At 54.3% G+C, this 16,142-nt stretch overlaps 1 protein-coding gene across 1 annotated transcript in view; it reads right to left on the bottom strand.

The window, feature by feature from the left end:
• The window catches only part of SZT2 (SZT2 subunit of KICSTOR complex), a gene marked incomplete at its 5' end in the record, with an annotated part of 61,752 nt that overhangs the window by 3,005 nt on the left and 42,605 nt on the right, over positions 1 to 16,142 (bottom strand). Inside the window, 23 exons of the mRNA XM_082484059.1 lie at positions 317 to 385; positions 791 to 907; positions 1,211 to 1,712; positions 1,980 to 2,102; positions 2,412 to 2,595; positions 2,876 to 3,089; positions 4,338 to 4,403; positions 5,457 to 5,531; positions 5,946 to 6,026; positions 7,423 to 7,516; positions 7,639 to 7,844; positions 9,583 to 9,708; positions 10,048 to 10,127; positions 10,339 to 10,609; positions 11,061 to 11,243; positions 11,754 to 11,884; positions 12,176 to 12,303; positions 12,418 to 12,550; positions 13,453 to 13,550; positions 13,994 to 14,160; positions 14,344 to 14,513; positions 15,499 to 15,696; positions 15,817 to 16,005. Coding sequence (XP_082340185.1) covers positions 317 to 385; positions 791 to 907; positions 1,211 to 1,712; positions 1,980 to 2,102; positions 2,412 to 2,595; positions 2,876 to 3,089; positions 4,338 to 4,403; positions 5,457 to 5,531; positions 5,946 to 6,026; positions 7,423 to 7,516; positions 7,639 to 7,844; positions 9,583 to 9,708; positions 10,048 to 10,127; positions 10,339 to 10,609; positions 11,061 to 11,243; positions 11,754 to 11,884; positions 12,176 to 12,303; positions 12,418 to 12,550; positions 13,453 to 13,550; positions 13,994 to 14,160; positions 14,344 to 14,513; positions 15,499 to 15,696; positions 15,817 to 16,005 — 3,605 coding nt within the window. The remainder of the gene's footprint in view (positions 1 to 316; positions 386 to 790; positions 908 to 1,210; positions 1,713 to 1,979; positions 2,103 to 2,411; positions 2,596 to 2,875; positions 3,090 to 4,337; positions 4,404 to 5,456; positions 5,532 to 5,945; positions 6,027 to 7,422; positions 7,517 to 7,638; positions 7,845 to 9,582; positions 9,709 to 10,047; positions 10,128 to 10,338; positions 10,610 to 11,060; positions 11,244 to 11,753; positions 11,885 to 12,175; positions 12,304 to 12,417; positions 12,551 to 13,452; positions 13,551 to 13,993; positions 14,161 to 14,343; positions 14,514 to 15,498; positions 15,697 to 15,816; positions 16,006 to 16,142) is intronic.

The raw sequence follows: 16,142 nt of genomic DNA, 5'->3' as shown, positions 1-16,142 counted from the left end.
CAAAAACAATCCAAGGAAGGTAGCTCTTCACCTACATTGTACCTGCATCATGGAGCAGCAAGTCAGGGGAAATCACAGATGCCACAAATTAACCAAAGGAAATAAAGCTGTGGAGGGCTATTAAATAAATGCAAGGGCCACCTCTAGCTCAGGGCAGGCCTGGGCTGCATTTTGTCAGATGTTGGGACAGTAATTGGGAAAGGTGTTAACAAGCTGCTTCTCCCCATAGGCACTTGCCCTTCGCAACTGCTGGATGAATCTAGACAGACTCCCGGCCTGAGCCAATATAGCTGCTCTTATGTTCCCAAGTTCTTACCGTCTTTCCTGAATGGGAGTCGAGAAACACAAGAACGAAGCAATCCGTGAACTTCTGGTTGAGCACAACCTGTCAAGAGAGCCACAGCACACATTGCAAAGGAGACAGCACAAACCCCAGGACAGGGATACGAATAACACCCACCCAGGGATGTGCTGATGTTGCAGGACAAGTGGCATGATAGAGCTGTGAAGATGTGAGTCTGCCTGGCTAACAGGTGACACTGCCAAACCACGGGGATACACATAGCATGAGGTTCTGGGTGTGAAGAGTGTCCTGCCCACCTGGGGGCAAACAAGACACTGCTGTACCACACACCTTATGCTGCACCAGTGGCAGAGTGGAGAGCAACATCATGATGGCACCCACGTTGTCCTGCCAGCACATGCCAGGCTCACACTGTGAGAAGCCACAGGAGGCAGGGGCCCTGGACAGGGGAGAGAGGCTGCAGGGGGGCGACGGGCTCTATCTTACCAGGTACTGGGTGCCAGTTTCAGCGTTGTGGAAGTGCCGACAGCTCTGAGGAAAGCGGCTCAACAGCACTTTGATGAGGCTCTGGTACCACGAGACTGTCATGGTGAGGAAGCATCCCTGTGGGTGTGGAAAAAGGCTGATTTTAGCCTCCCTCTGGCCATGACACCAGCAGCCATAATGCTACAGCAGCCTTCAGACCCCAAATCCCTCACAGTCCCCTGAGGCATGCTGACCTAGGGCTATTCACTCTCCATAGACAGGTCCATGCAGCCTCCCCTTCCCCTGCCAGCTAGGGGCTATGTTCCTGCCTCTGTGTTCCCACCAAACAAGAAGAGATGTGCTCTGCAGGCCCTTCACCTGGCACCCCACTCCATCCTCAGAGCAGAACAGCAGCTGCTGTGCACTATCCCTGCTGCTCACCAGCTGGGGATCGACGTCAGCGATGGATTTCCCATGCACGGCATCGAGCAGCTCCTCCAGCTCCACCAGCGAGAGCTTGCCCAGCTTCAGCTTGTCGGAAGCCAGAGGCTCCAGAAGGAAGAGGCGCTTCCAGAGGTTGTCCCTCCGGCAGTGGCACTTGGCCAGCTGCACCATGCTGCTGAGCTGCTTCTGGGCTGAGGCCACCTCGGAGGCCAGCAAGGGGAAGAGTGGTGAGGTGTAGAAGAGTCCTGGCCCCAGTTTGACTTGCGTGCCCCCTGCGTAGAACTCGCTGCTGTCCTCCACGTCCTGCCACAGCTCCCGTTCTGCTGGCTGCTGCTGCCCCAAGCTCGTCTCCGGCTCCGCTGCCTCCCACGCTGCCCGGCCCACCACAGGCTCCAGCACTTCCCGTTGCAAGCGTGGCAGCTTCTTGAAGCGTCGCATATCGGCTGTAAGCCGGGGAAAGAGCTCCCGCTGGCTAGTCATGATAACATAGAAGCGCAAGCTGGAAGCAAGGAGACACTTGTGACCTGGGGAAGGGCTGCTTCCTTCTCAGCTGGGCTGCAAATGAATCATGGGCCTCGCTGTCCCTACCAGTAAGGGTGCTTCTCTGCCCAGACAAGGACAGACACCACGCTACCCAGTTCCCTGCAAGGATCTTCCCCAGACAGCAAACATGCTTGTGATATCCCAGACAGAGCCTGTCCCTTCCAGAGCCCTCCTCCCCAGCCAGAAAGTTTTGGGGTCATGTCTCTGGGCCCCCAGTGCTCACCGGAGCATGCGTCTCTCTGCCTCGCTTTGCTCCTCAAACGGTGCTGCACTGTGACACACCAGGAGGGACACATCGAAGTCATCGTGATGACGCAGACCTTCGGAGTCTTTGTAGGAGCCCGAGCTGGGAGCAAAAGCACATCAGTATGAAGGGGAACTCACTTTGTTCCTCCAGAGCTTTTGGTCACAACAGAACTATTGGACATGGGGACTTTGACACAGCAGGACTCCTCAGAAGTGCTACGGGAAACGTCGAATGCATGTGTACACGTGCACAGCACCCCGTTGGCCACCTCAGAAAAGCTGGGCAGAACTGCTGCCTGGCATTATGTAGAACAGTCAGCTTTGCGGGCACCTTGGGGCAGTGTCCCCAGGACTACAGGGTGCCCCCCAACCCCTGGCAGCTCCAGGAAATTGCAGCAGATGCACTCACCTGTTCCAAATAGAGACCAGCGCATACTCGTTCTGCTCTGTGCCTGGTGTCCCCTTCTTGTTGTCATTGCCCATGGCCGGCCGGGCCATGCGTAGGGGTTTCATGTGGTACGTGTTGGCGTGGTCAGCGATGTAGTTGTACAGCTGGTGTGCAGTGATCATGTTGGTGGGCAGGGCCAGCATGCCTAGCAGAGGAGGACACAGTGCTGTCACAGGAGCTGCTCAGTGCCTCTTATCTGCTGTCCAACAGACTACTCTGGGGGACAGAGCTTTAGAGCAACCTGCCTCCATTCCTCAATAGGGCAGCAAGGACTTCCTCTGGAGCTGAGCCCCTCATGTCACCCTCTCCCTGTCATCTCCCTGGATACTCCCAGGGTCAGGTTTATTTGTAAAGTACTTGGGAACCTTTTGCCAAGTTATGGGCTGGTGATCAACCCCATACCGATCACGTGTTGAGATACTCACCTTGGAAAACGTGGTTGCGGCCAAATTTGGGGATGTCAGGGTGGTGGGCAATGAAATCCTCCAGGAAGCTGGTGAGGTGGTAGCCCTGGCGGAGGGTCATGTGGGAACCCAGCAGATACTGGTGGACTATACGCAAGTGGAAGTCATAGCTGAATGAATGCACATGCATGAGGTCCCGCACCTTGTCACATTCCTCCGTAAAGAGCATGGAGAGCTGCAGAGGGACAGGGAGTCAAGGCAGGAATGTTATCAGGCACCTTACACCCTCCTGCAAAGCCCTGCTAACAACAAGGCATGGCAGAGCCAGTGAAGCCACCCCTGCCCTGCCCCAACACCAGAGCAGGATGCAGCCGAGAAGCCGTGTGCACAGTGCAAATAGCAGACCTGCAGGCCTGGCCCCAAGGGATCCAGCTTGGTGACTCCTTCCACACTTGACCCCACTCCTGGTCTCCAGTAGCAACATGGACTGACTCCCTTTTGGCATGAGGTTCATGCCTCCCTTTGAGCTGAAAGCCATGTGGCTGTGAAGGAGGACACAGCCTCCTTTCAGCTGAGTGCTGCTCTGCAGTGCCTAATCCCTGAGCGGGTACAGGACACACTGGGGCTGGAGCCTCAGCAAATTCTGGATCTACAGACAAAGACTGACACCTTAAATGTCCTTTGAGAGCAGGAGGCAGTACAGGGGCCTGTGAGGAGTGGTTGGACCCAGAGACGGGCCACAACAGAACTGCTAATGCCACGTGGTCAGTAACTAACAGGGACCCAGGCTGGCTGGTGGGAAGCCAGATCCAGCAGTGGCTGGTGTATCATAGCTGTGCCTGGAGAGGATCCCTCTGGCACACAGCCATCAGCTCTGCTCTGAATACTGGTCCTTTACCGGGGCAGCACCAGCCTTTACACACACGCCCTTGGCCATGCACCCACCACAACTGCAGCTACTATGCCAGGTGACAGCGCTGGTGAAGGAGTCAGCATTGCCCTCATGTCAGGAGCTCAAAGTTTTACTTTCAGCTCTCTGACCTCTTTGGGCAGTTGACCGCCACCATAGTCCCTTGGCTTAAGAAGGCGGCAAGCAGGGAAAACCAGCAGGCAGGGGGCACAGGCTGCCCTCGCTCTCTGAACCACCTGCATTGCTGCTGCCATGAGCCAGAGGGCAACGCGCACAGCCAGCAGGGGCCTGGAGAGGAGCCTGTAGCTCTGTCCCAGGAAAGGCAGGGCAAAGAGCAAGAAACACAAGGCGCTGCCCCCATGCCAGCACCCGGGGTCTACCCCATCCTCCTCCCAGGCTGAGCTGCCCACTGTGGCATGTACTGCTATGGAAGGCACTGGCACAGGAGGCAAGAGGCAGCTCCCACTGCCAGGCACTGGGGCAGGAAGGGTGGAAGCACAGCCAGTGGTAGTTTCAGTCCTGCACTGGCAGGTCCTGCCGTGCCCAGCACGGCAGTGGGAGGAGAGGACGTACCGCAGACTCAGAGACGGAGCTGGGTCCCATGCAGCTCTTGCTGCGAGCTCTGGCTGTAAGAGTGCCCTGATGGAGAGAGATGCACAGCCAGTGGGAAGAGGGACAAGGCACTGCCCAGCCCTGTTCCTGCATCCAGCCTGTCCTGCACAGGCCCAGGGTGGGACAAAGGGAGAGAGGGGGCAGAGGAGCCCAACTGCCCCACCTGAAGGAACGTGTGGGAAGGCTGGCCAGGCCCCTGCAGCAAACCTCACACCTCTCACCCACTGTTCCCAGGACCATCCCCTCCCACTGCAAAACCAGGCAAAGTCTTTTCCCAAGTCAGCCAGAGAGAGCCTGGATGTTCCCAGCAATGCCAGCTGCAGCCTGGTAACCCTGCCCTCTGCACGTGCGGGCTTCCCAGGAAAGGCTCAGCAAACCCTCAGGCGAGGTCCTGGCAGGCTCTAAGCTTAGGAGAGCCACTCTTGGCATATATCAGACACAGCCTTGCTACAGAGCCACCTTGGAAAGGACAGTAAGTATGGCCATGCACGCCTCCTGCCTCAGATAGGCTGGGCAGCCTCTAAGCAGCCACCCAGTGCCCTGGGGACAGGCAGGAGACACCATGAAACACCAAAAGAGAAGGGAGCAGGCAACCCCATGGTGCTGTAGGGCAAGGCACAGAGGTATCAAGAACCAGGGCTCATGGTGCAGAAAGTGATCTCCTCCAGCAAAGGGCAGCCATTCATGTTCACAGATCCCTGCTCCCATTCCACTTCCCTTGTGTTCCATGGGAAGCAGAGAGCTTCTAGCTCTCCATGCACTGACTTTCCCTGCATCTTTGACAGAATTGCTCCTGTTCCTCCCCACCCTGCTGTCTTGCTCTCCAAGCTACGGCAAGAGTTATCCTCTTGCCAAACCTCCCACCCTCCTTCACTGCACTCCAGATCTGCTCAAGCAGCAGGCCACAGAGGGCATGTGGCCCCAAAAGGCTCTTGTGCTGTTCTGCTTTTCCAGGAGGAGGGAGCAGAGCTCTCCAAAACTTGCTGCACCTGAGATGTCCACTGTGTCCCAGAGATCGCTGCCTCTCCCAAATCAGAACCTGACTCTGAGGAGCACCGGCTTTGCCTGCAAAGCCATTACCTGGGAGTTCACAGACTGGCCCATGGGGATCCGTGAGCACTCCAGCGCATACTGCTTCACACAGAAGTAATAGCCCTGGAAGAAAGAGTACATGAGCACAGCACAGACCTTGAGCCTCTCCAGGGAAGGAGAACAGTCCCCATGCTTCACCCTCTGCACTGGGTCCCAGACACTATTGCTCCATGTTTTGTCTCCCCTCCTGTCTGAATCAAGCCAGCCCAGCCAATGCACAGCTGAGCACAGAGCACCCTACCTGGTGCTGAGTCCTCGCATCCTTTATTAGCTCCCCCTCCAGGCAACTCTTACTGCTCTGAGCCCTGAAGAACCATCCCTAGATGATCCACAGTCCTGCAGGACCATAGAAGAGGCAGGACTAGGAAGGAAAAACCCCATGTCCCTGCTGCATTCCTCCTCATCACTTCCTTTGTCATCTCTGAAGACCATCCTCAAACCTCCAGAGATTGTACTCTGTTTCTTGTTCTTTCTTACCTGGAAGGCCAACTCCATCAGCACAATCCCACCCGGAAGAGCTCTCTGCAGGTGATAGGTGGCAACAGCAGGGCTTGTACTCTGGGAAGAGAAGGACAAAGCTGGAGAGGCTCTCTGGCACAGGAGAGCAACCCACACACCAGAGTGCAAGGCTGCCACAAGGCTCTGTGGCAAAGGCTGAAATAGAGGAGCCTCATCAACCGAGCACCCTCAGTGGAGGGAGGAGAGCAGACATGCCAGAGCTGACTGTGAAAAGAATTCTAACAAACTTTCCAGAGAGCACACCAGGCACACTGCTCCCTTCGTCTCTCTGCTTACTCAGGACAGGGTGTCTCTAGAGTTTGAGGACACTGTAAGCTGAGGGGTGGTGCTGCCCACAAAACTTTGCTCCTACTTTTCCCTGCTGAGCACTCCCGAGACCATCACATCTGCCTGACACAGCAGCTTTCAAAGGCATCCAGTTTGGACTCGGAGCTTAGCTGCCAGCAAATTCACTTGCCCTCTGTTGAGTTGTTCCAGTGGATTGCTCTCTTCTCATTCTAACTGCAAGGTGTTGTCTTGTGCACAATCCTGCCCCAACATCAGCCAAAGGTAGGTACCAGGAAAGTGTCAGAAAAGGGTGAGCAAATGCTATATGCTCCCATTATCCCTGGGTGATTTCATGAGCCACAGATGGTTTCTGCCTATCCAGCAACTCAGATGGATTCCTCTCCCAGGTACTTATCTATGCTCTCTTGTAAGTTCTTGTGTTCACAAACCCACATAAGCCGTTAGTGTTGATAAAACCTTTTTGATAAAGACCGCTGTAACCTGCTGCACAAAGAAACATTCCCTTTTGCTTTGAAACTGGCTCCCAATACTTTCATTTGATGGTGTTAAGGTGTTGTATTGAACAAGACAGCATGGAGTCAACACCTTTCCAGGTTAGCTGTGATTTGTTAGAGCTCTGTCCTGTCCCTCCTTAGTTGCCACTAGAAATGAAGACTCTTGGCCTGCTCTCGCAGTAGAGCCATTCTGGGTTTATCTTCTCTGATCTCTTCAACTTCAGCATTCATCTCACTTTAACTCAAGATCCTTCTGCCCCAGAATTGCCCTTTACCATAGATGCTAAGGCTTCTCTGACAGGTAAGCCTCCAGAATCACACCCAAAGACAGCTGTCCTGACCTCAGGTCACCCTGTTCCTCTTCTCAGCCCTCTCCAAGTTATTGCCATCCTTTTGAGATTTGCCCTGGTTCCACCAAGTCCCAGGAAGGGGCTGCAGGAAGACATGCAGGAAGGCAAAGAAGTCTCATCTGACCCAACATCCCAAAGATGGTGTTGGTCTAGACAGACTCTTATTTTTTTTCCCTTTGTGTTTCCTCTGCCCTCTCACATCTTTTCTGTCTGAGACCGATTCAAAAGCCAACCAGGAGAACTGCCCCACTCCACAGCCTGCCTTCCATCCCAGTTCCGCCCCTCTAACAGACATGCACTCACCTTTGGACTCCCCTCTGCTTTTGGCTTCGTGTAGGAAAAGGACCCTCTCCCTTCCACACCCATTGCTGCCAGAGCTCGGATCCGGCTTGTGCTACTGGAAGTGACAGCAGAGAGAGCTTTGAGCAGGGGAGTCAACATCTCCCATTGTGTCAAACCAGGGCATAGCTCAGTGTGTCAGCCCTTCTCCCACAACAGGGTTCCCAGAATGTCACTAACCTGCGAGTGGTGGGTGAGGGTGGCCGCACCTGGACCAGAATGAAGCCCATGCTCTGCAGGTACTGGATGTATTGCTGCAAGAAGGCATTGCACATCTCCTGCAGCCAGGGCTCCTCCTTCACCTTGCAGGGCAGCGCTTCCGCTGAGTCGCAGCTGTGGCTGCGGTCCCTCCCTGAAGCTGTAGAGTCATTTGAGCGGTGGCGCTTCTGGAAAAGAAAATAATTTCCTAAGGTGACTTGCTGTGTCTGGGCCCAGCAGGTGACACTCGCTGGGACACCACCAGCTGCTCTGGTTAAGCAGAGGGCAGAGCCCCCTCTGCCAGAGAGCACTAACAGCTAGTTTCTCAAACACTGTCCTAGTGCATGTGCTGAAACACAAGATCCAAATTTTACTCAGCCATAGACTGACCTAACAGCAATTCAATAGACTGTGGGAAAAGGCAGCCTGGCAGAAGGGGATAATTCACATACTCCCCTTGCAGAACGGCTTCCACAAAGTTTTAATGGCTCACAACTGGTTCATGCAAGGCTCAACAGAGCTTCAGCTCCTATTGCCACGGTAAGAGTCCAATCCCCTTATGAATCCTGCTGACTTCTCAGGATTTACTAGTAGTTCAGTGGCACTGAATAGCAATAGCATTTCCTTTCAACCATTTTCAGTTCTCCTTTTGGTGTCCTGAATACTACTTGCCTTTGTCCTGTGAGAGATGGAAGTTTGTTTTCTTGATCTCTCTACTTCAAGCCTGTGGCTCTTTTACATATTTCTATCTACCCTTTCATTCACCTACCACAGCAGCAGTCTCTTAATCTGGGATCTCTCTGGCTACTCTCTGACCTTCTCCGAGTCTCTCTAGTTCAGTGTTTTTGCCACAAGATGCTTGATCTCACACTTACTGTCCAGATGAAGAAATTAATACACCAGTATTTTAGAAACGTATTGGAATATTACCCATAATACAATACCCCTTTCTGATGTACTCTAAACAGTTTGCCTTTTGTATGCAACTGTTCGCAAATTGGAGAAATCCACTGTCCTGTCTGCTCTATATAGGCTCTGCAGTCAGTGTACAATACAAGAGGAGTTCAAATTTCTCTCCACCTTGTACTCTGTTTTACTGGGAACCAGGGCCCAGCTCCCACAATACCTCTCATTTCACAGGCTACTCAGGTCGCTCGAGTTTCTTGCAGTCTTTTTCTGTTCTGACCAATGTGAACAGCCGCACAGCATTGCAAAGCTTGACATGTCGTATGTACTGCGATAAATTATCTGGATATACACAACCTTGAAACCCCTGCTGCCAGGCTCTTCAAATTGAATAACCAATTTTCATTTTGCTCTGTTCCAAAAACAAAGTGAAGTTTTCATTCTGCGATGATACTTTTCCTTTCTCTTGTGAGTGCTCAATTTCTGTAGCAACCTCTGTTTAAAGACCCTGTCAGAATCCTTTTGACATTTAGATAAATTACAACAGCCTGTTCTTCCTTTCTGACACACATACAGACTGTGAACAGCCAGTGCGGGATCGGCACCGGTTAGAGTCTGTCAGGTTGCAACCTGCTCAGGATTCAGCTGGTTTGCTTTCAATTGTTCTAGCTATTTGCTGGGTCCAGGCAAGGTTTACCAGGTCTGGCTGCTTAATGCATACAGTGAAGTTTTGCTTCCTCAACAGATGAGTATGAGATAGCACTCTCTGATGGCTTTCCTAGACTCAGCCCTGAACACCCTGGGTAGAAAACGGAAGCCAGTCTTCCCCAGGGATGATGTAGCTGCAGGAGAAAGGCTTTGAGGACCCAAGGATTTTCTCCATCTCCATCTTACAGAGTGCGAATTCATCTTGTAATGCAGGGGTGAGTTCAGAGCAGCCTTGTCTTGGGAAAAGACTGCAAAGCCATCCTTTTCCCCGGTGCACAAAGCTCAACTCCACTGGCACTTGCTGACACTCACCTTCCCCTCTACCTTGCCCTGCTGGTCAGTCTGGATTTGCTGCCGGAAGGCCGGGTCAAAGAGCAAGGGGGTAGCACAGTAGTGAACCAGGCGTGAGGATTGCTTCAGGGTCTCCAGGTCTGCCAGCTGCACAGCACAAGAGGAACATGGTTACAGCACACATCCTTCGTCAAGCCTGGGAACAAGCTGTCACAACACCGTGCCACTGCTCAAGTGGCGATCAAACTCTAGAGTGAACACCCCAGCTTTACACCCAGTACTGGGCAGCGAGGTCCCTTTCCCAAGTCCGGTGCTAGAGCCCAGCAATCCCAGAAGTTCAAGTGGAGAGCACTGCTGCACTGACAAACACCATCCCTGGTGTACACCCTACTCTGAGCTCCAGTGCTCCCCTTTGCCGTAGGCAAGCTGGTGCTTCCAGTGCACTGTAAGAAGGCCCAGCCTGCCGCCCGCCCGTGCTGCACTCACACTGATAGGCATGTTGGACTGTGCCGATCTCTGCTGCCAGGTAACAAAGAGATTCTCAATCTTCATCTGCTTCTCCAGTTCTGGAGGGAAGAGAGCAGCCACAAGCGTATCAAGCCACAGCCCCAAGTAATGCCACTCCATTCACTCCCACCCTACTCAGGCCAAAACACATCCCCTCACAGCACCTTGGCGGGAGCAGCTGAAAACTGTCCCCTCTGCCAGAACTCTTGTTCTGCTCTTTCTGAGCTCCTTTTCCAGGCGGCTTTTGTGACATCAAGCCCCTTGCTTTACCTTTCCTCTCCATGCTCTTGATTTCCAGGAACTGGGCCCCATGCCGAGACACAGGGTCAAAAGGTCCCAAGTCAGGCCCATGGGGTATGCGCTTGATGGTGGTAACATCCCGCAGAGCTTCATCAAAGGGCACCACATCAGGATGGAAGTGCAGAGGCGGTAGGCTGCGGGCAGAGCTGCTCAGCCGGCCTTGTTCCTTGCTAGGTGGGGGGCTGGAGCTCCGGATCAGTGCATCCACCTCCAAAGTGGAGTTCAGGAAAGGATTTGGCTCCTAAGCAAGTAGACACAGCCATGAAAGCCTCCTTACTGGCAGCCTTGGAGCAAGGAACCAGAAGAACAGAGTAAACCCAATTTTAGCCACCTGCAGACATCTTTGTTAGCCTTCTCCATCACCAGTCCCAAGGAGAGCAGGCCTTGGCCCAGCATGGCACTAATGTGCAGTGGGAAGCCCATTCCCCAGCCTCCTCCACCCTAAATAATCCAGTCACAAATAAGTGCCAGCTGCAGGATCTGGCTTCCCTTTCCACCTCTGGCTGTCTCCAAGAGCAGACAGCAACACCCTGGCTGGACACGGCCACAGCTGTACACACGAGCACCTGGTGATGCCTTGCCAACTGGCATACAAAAGCACACAAGTGTCTGCAACCTTCCTCAGACTCCCAAACTGCCAAGACCCCCTCCTTGAAGAGGACAGGACTGCCCTGCCCGGCAGGGTGCCCTACCTGCTTGCTGTCCTCATGCCATGGTGTGTCCATGAAGCAGTGGTGGTGGAAGAGTCCCAGCTTCTGGCTGAGCAGGCAGTGCACGATGTGGGACCGGGCATTCTGCCACTGCAGCAGACGAGTAAGGGAGCAGTTCAGGTTGGCTCCCAGGTCTGGGGACCAGTTGTAGGTGTAGAGCGTCAGCTGGAGAGAGAGGAGGAAGAAGGCTGAAGGACCTGCTCAGAAGAGGGCCTGCATGATGACACAGGCTGCCCCTGGGTGCTCTGGATGGTACTTGCTGCAGCCAGTTTCAGAGGACAAGGCTGGGGCAGGGAGAATGGCAACAGCTCATTCCCAGTCTCCCTGCTAACAGGCCACAGCAGTGGTGGTGGTACTTGCACAGGCAGCACAAGTGCCCAGCCTGATACGGGCCTTGCTGTGGGTAAGGAAAGGGCACTTACAGTCCACAGTGGGGCAGCTGAAGTCAGAGACAGTGAGGGCTGCTGCCCCCCGGCACTCTCCAGAGTGCTGCAGGGAACCCCCAGCTCCGCTTGCAGCACAAGCGGAGACATCCCGCACTGCTGCTTTGGAGGGCTCCTGCCTAGGAAAGGCTGGTTGCCTGCGGAAGCATTCTTCCTCTCCTCTTTCTAGCCCTAGGCCAGTTGGGAACAACCTGGCTTTCAGGAAACAACCTCACACAGGCACCACTGCTACCTTTTTGTCTATGATCTCCATGAAGAGGAACCTTTGTCGGGGTGCCAGGTCTCGTCCAACAAGGTTGGGATCAGAGCCTCTCTCTGCTGAGCTGAATTCCATGGCCTCAAAGCGCTGGAGTCCTTTGTGAGCTGGAAGAAGACAGAGTTACAACCCTCAGCACCAGTTCATCCCGCTCTTACATCCCACATGCCATTAAGGTGGCATGACAGGATGTTGTGCCACACTACTGCTCAGCTCATCTGAAATATGCAGTTATAAGCAAATTTGAGAATAAGGGCTCAGGAGCTGAAAACAGACAACTCTTTGCCCACCTCTGGGCACAAGCAGTCTGTCTCAGCAAGGAGGGGAACCCTACTCATACATCTCCCACCCCAAGAGCCCCCAGCATGCAGTCCTGTGGACCCTGGCCAGGCACTCACCCTGCTCTGTGCTGCAACGCCACTGCTGGAAGTTGCGTCCCAGCAGGATGAAGTGTCTGACGGCTGCAGGGCGAGGGCTGGCGCTCTGACCAGGCTTGTAGGGCAGGAAGGCAGTGCCCCGATGGTAGCTGCAAAGAAGAGCACCAAAGGTGGCTGATAAGTAGAGACATGGGAGTAGAGGCTGGCACAGCTGATACGGAGCTGTTTGGCACCAGCAAATGCCAACGAACCACGCAACTCACCAGATCCGCTCAAACACCTTGACAGTGGTGTCGCTCGCCAGGGCAGTGACCAGGCTCACCACTTCCACCAGGATGGAGGACAGGAGGAAACGGGACACAATCTCCACTGAGCACTGCTGCACTGATGGGCATCCTGCATGGAAGAAGTACTGTAGGACAAGGTGCCAAGCTGTCCCAGAGCCAAGCCCTGCCCGCCTGGGCAGCAGAGAGGGCTACAGGAGGCGTGTTGCAGGCCTGCTGCCCAGAGCAGGCCAAGTTCCTGCCTTGCCAGGGACTGAGGCAGGCAGAGCTAGAGAACAAGGACCTGATATGGAGGAGAAGACGAAGGCTAAAATAAGCCCTGGTTTCAAGCTGTGGCCTGAAGTGGGACCTGGATCAAACTCTCTGCATGCCCTGAGCACAGCACTTTATTCCCCCACTTATTCCTTTTTGCCTGGCTTACTCCTCACCAGAGGAGGACAGCTCTACCTTGCCAGCAGGAAGTGTGAGACGATGTACAAACACTGAAGTGAGAGCTATCCAGAAAGCAGCAACAGGGAAGCCACAGACCCAAATCCCACCACATGAAGGGCATCCTTCTTCCTCTCTCTCCCTGCAAGAGTGGGGGTCTCCCATACAGCTTCACAGCCCCAGGGCATATTGCAGAGGCTCAGATCCTCCCTTCCTGCTACACTTGGGAGCTAAATCACTACCGCAGCTGTCACTGGAGTCCAAGTCTCTCCAAAGCAGTTGCAGCCAAGTTCAGCAAAGCCTGGACTTACAGCATGGCAGATGCAATCACAGGCCTTAGCAGGTTTGTTCAGATGCACAGACACATGCCAGAACTCCTGCCACAGCTTTGTAATGCTGATGATGGCCCCAAGACCAATCAGACTCTGGTGAGGTTTGGAGAGAGACAGGGTGTGTCACTAGGTAGAGATTGGCAAAGGATGAAGATGGATAGCTTGGTGCCATACGAGGCACCTGTCCTCAAAGCTCTGGGTAGAGAGGCCCACTCCCAGCCTATCTGGAGAAGCTGGGGCCTGAGACACATACCCAGGTGGTTCATGAATGCCATCCACTGCTGGCAGGTTTGACTGAAGAGTGGGTGCATGGTACCTACATCCCCTTCTTCCAACTGGCAGGCTCGGCGCCTGGGAAGAGGAAAAGGGAAGCACAGTTTTACCAGATCAGTCATCGGCAACGAAGTGCAACGGTCCCCTCCCAGCCCAAGAGCAACGCGCAGGGAGCCTCTGTTTTCGGTTGTTACAGCCCTTGAATTTGGTCCCTCTGGGTCAGTAGCCATACGATTGTCAGGTGTTGCACAGGGCCCCACAACACAGCAAAGGGATCTCTGGCAGGGAGAACCAGCAGTGCTCCCAGCAGCACTCAAGCAATAACGAGCAAGGTTTTGTGTGTGGAAGGCAGCTCCCCAGCTCCCCTAACTGGCTGTGTAAGGGAGAAACTACAAGGAAAGGGGATGTGGTCCAGAGGGTTGAGACACATATAGAGCCAGCAGGATGTCACGCTGTGGAGCGATGTACAGCAGATGGAGGGAAACACCACCGCGTCTACTTGGCCTGCAGCATGTGCTTGCCTCTGTGCCTGCTCCAGTTCAGCTGTGGCTGTGGCCCGATCCTGGCTCAGGTGCTGCTTGACACTCTCGGTCTTGTGCCGCCGCCTCGTGCGAGCCTCTTCTGGCCTCTCCAGCACAATGTCATCAGTAGTCTTGGGGCTGCCCAGTTCTGAGGACTCTGCCTTGCTCTAGGGAGAAGGGGGTGAGTTGAGGCTGTGCACATTGCACAGCCCAACTAGCGCCCTGATCTCAAAGTCCCCACTACCAGCTCAGCCTCCCAACCCCAGCCAGATCCCTCCTCTCCATTCCTCCTGGCCTGACACATCGTAAGGACTTAGAGGCCCTGCTCCCCACTGGTCTCTCAAAATTACCAGCATGTCCCAGAAGCTGCGACGTCCCAGCTTGCTTGTGGGTGTCACTGGCTCCCCAGAGCTGGATGAAGGGGCAGAAGTGAAGTGCAAGGGTGGAGGACAGCTCCTGCCAGCCCCAGCAGTGGTCAGGGCCAAGCCCTTGGTCTCTGACATGGTCCTCCTTAGACCTCCTGTGGACACAGAGCAAATCAGACTCCAGGGCCTCCCACTGCCACACTCCTGGTGTCCTCGTGTACCCCAGTGTGGCTGGCCAGAGCCTGGCTGAAGAGAAGGGAGAGCGCCCTAAGCAACACCCAGCAAAGTAGATTCAATCTTGGGGAGCAGACAGACCTTTAAACATCTCTTTGGTCCCTAATTTCTGTAATGCTTTTTCCCTGAGACATCACACAGCGCAGCTTGCAGAGGGGAGAGTGGCTTCCTCCCTGTACTGATTTGAGCAACACAGGACTAATTTCTCTTCTAATACTTGGGAAGATTGCACTTTTAGAAGACTCCAGTGTCTGAATTTGTGAAAATATTTACTTTATAGTCAACTATGCTGTGTGGGTTTCAAGGTCTCAGTGTCTTTGAGCTTGCCAGGTGCAGTGATAAGGAGGAGCAAGACTCGGGCACTTAATCCTGTTGGCCAGCTTGGGTCATTTCATACCATGAACGTCACATTCAACATAAATTAGAAAGTTTGCTGTGTAGTTCTCTCTCCCTTGATGGCTGCCATCTTGAGACCTTCTTGCCCTGGTGCCGGACTGCTGAGCCCTTCCCTTCCTTCCACAGCTGTAGCGCTCGCAGTGTTCGACATTTGCTGTCCACTGCTGGGAGTGCACGGCTTCCTACTGATAGAATTGGCTGATTAAAATCTTTGTATATTTTGTATTGGTATCAGGATCAATATTGGTTCTTTAGTGCTATTAATGTTAATTATCTTATCCTATTCTATTGAAATATATACAGATTTAATGCCCGGTTTTTCTTGTTTTTTCCCCGATTCCCCTTGCCAGCTGGGGAGGGGTCATCAGGTGATGGAAAGATTGTCTAAGCAACAAAAAATTGTTATGGGTTTCTCAAACCATAACACTCCCTCCCAGCCCCCTCAGCCCCAGTTCCCCCAGCACAGCCAAGCTGAAACAAGGAACGAGGCTGCCCCGGCTGGGCTCCCACCTGCAGAGCTCAGCTCTTCCAGGTCCGCGGCACCCAGGGGGCAGGCGGCTTCCACGCAGAGTGGGGCTGGCAGCACGAGGAACTCCATGATGGCATCGCAGAGAGCATGGCGCAGGGCCCCACGCAGCTTCTCCGACAGCTGCAGCAGGCTGATGTTGCCCTTCTCCCAGATATCCAGGCGCACCAGCACGCAGGGCTCTGCAGGTAAGGGCAGTCCTGCATGGCTCTGCATCCCCACATTTGCTGGCCCTCCTAGGTGACCCAGGGGATGCGGAGGCAGCAGAGAATTAGCAGCTTGTGACCTGTTTCACTCCCTACCTGAATGCAGGACACCACCCTCTGGCTGGTGCCTGCTGACCGCAGTGATGCTTTCAAAATCGGCGTCCTGCAGCAGGCCCACAATGGGCGAGGAGGAAGGCAGCTTCAGAGGGTCAGGCCTCTCCCCGTGGGGCAGCGAGGTGGGGCTGCCATGCTCATCCACGAACGTCAGTGCAATGCACGCGATTCCTGAGGGGGACAGCCCGAGACAGCCTCCGTCAGCATAGCACTGGGTGCACCCCTACAAGTCCCTGTCTGCAGCCTGCCACCCCGCACCTGGGACCGTTGTGTCACCACTTGGGGTGCACAGTGCCATGTGGCAGGTA

The sequence above is a fragment of the Vanellus vanellus genome, assembly GCF_965231255.1.
Source record: "Vanellus vanellus genome assembly, chromosome: 5".
Classification (NCBI taxonomy): Eukaryota; Metazoa; Chordata; class Aves; order Charadriiformes; family Charadriidae; genus Vanellus; species Vanellus vanellus.
The sequence above is the reverse complement of the archived record's forward strand: the minus strand, read 5'-3'. Positions and strand labels throughout refer to the sequence as shown.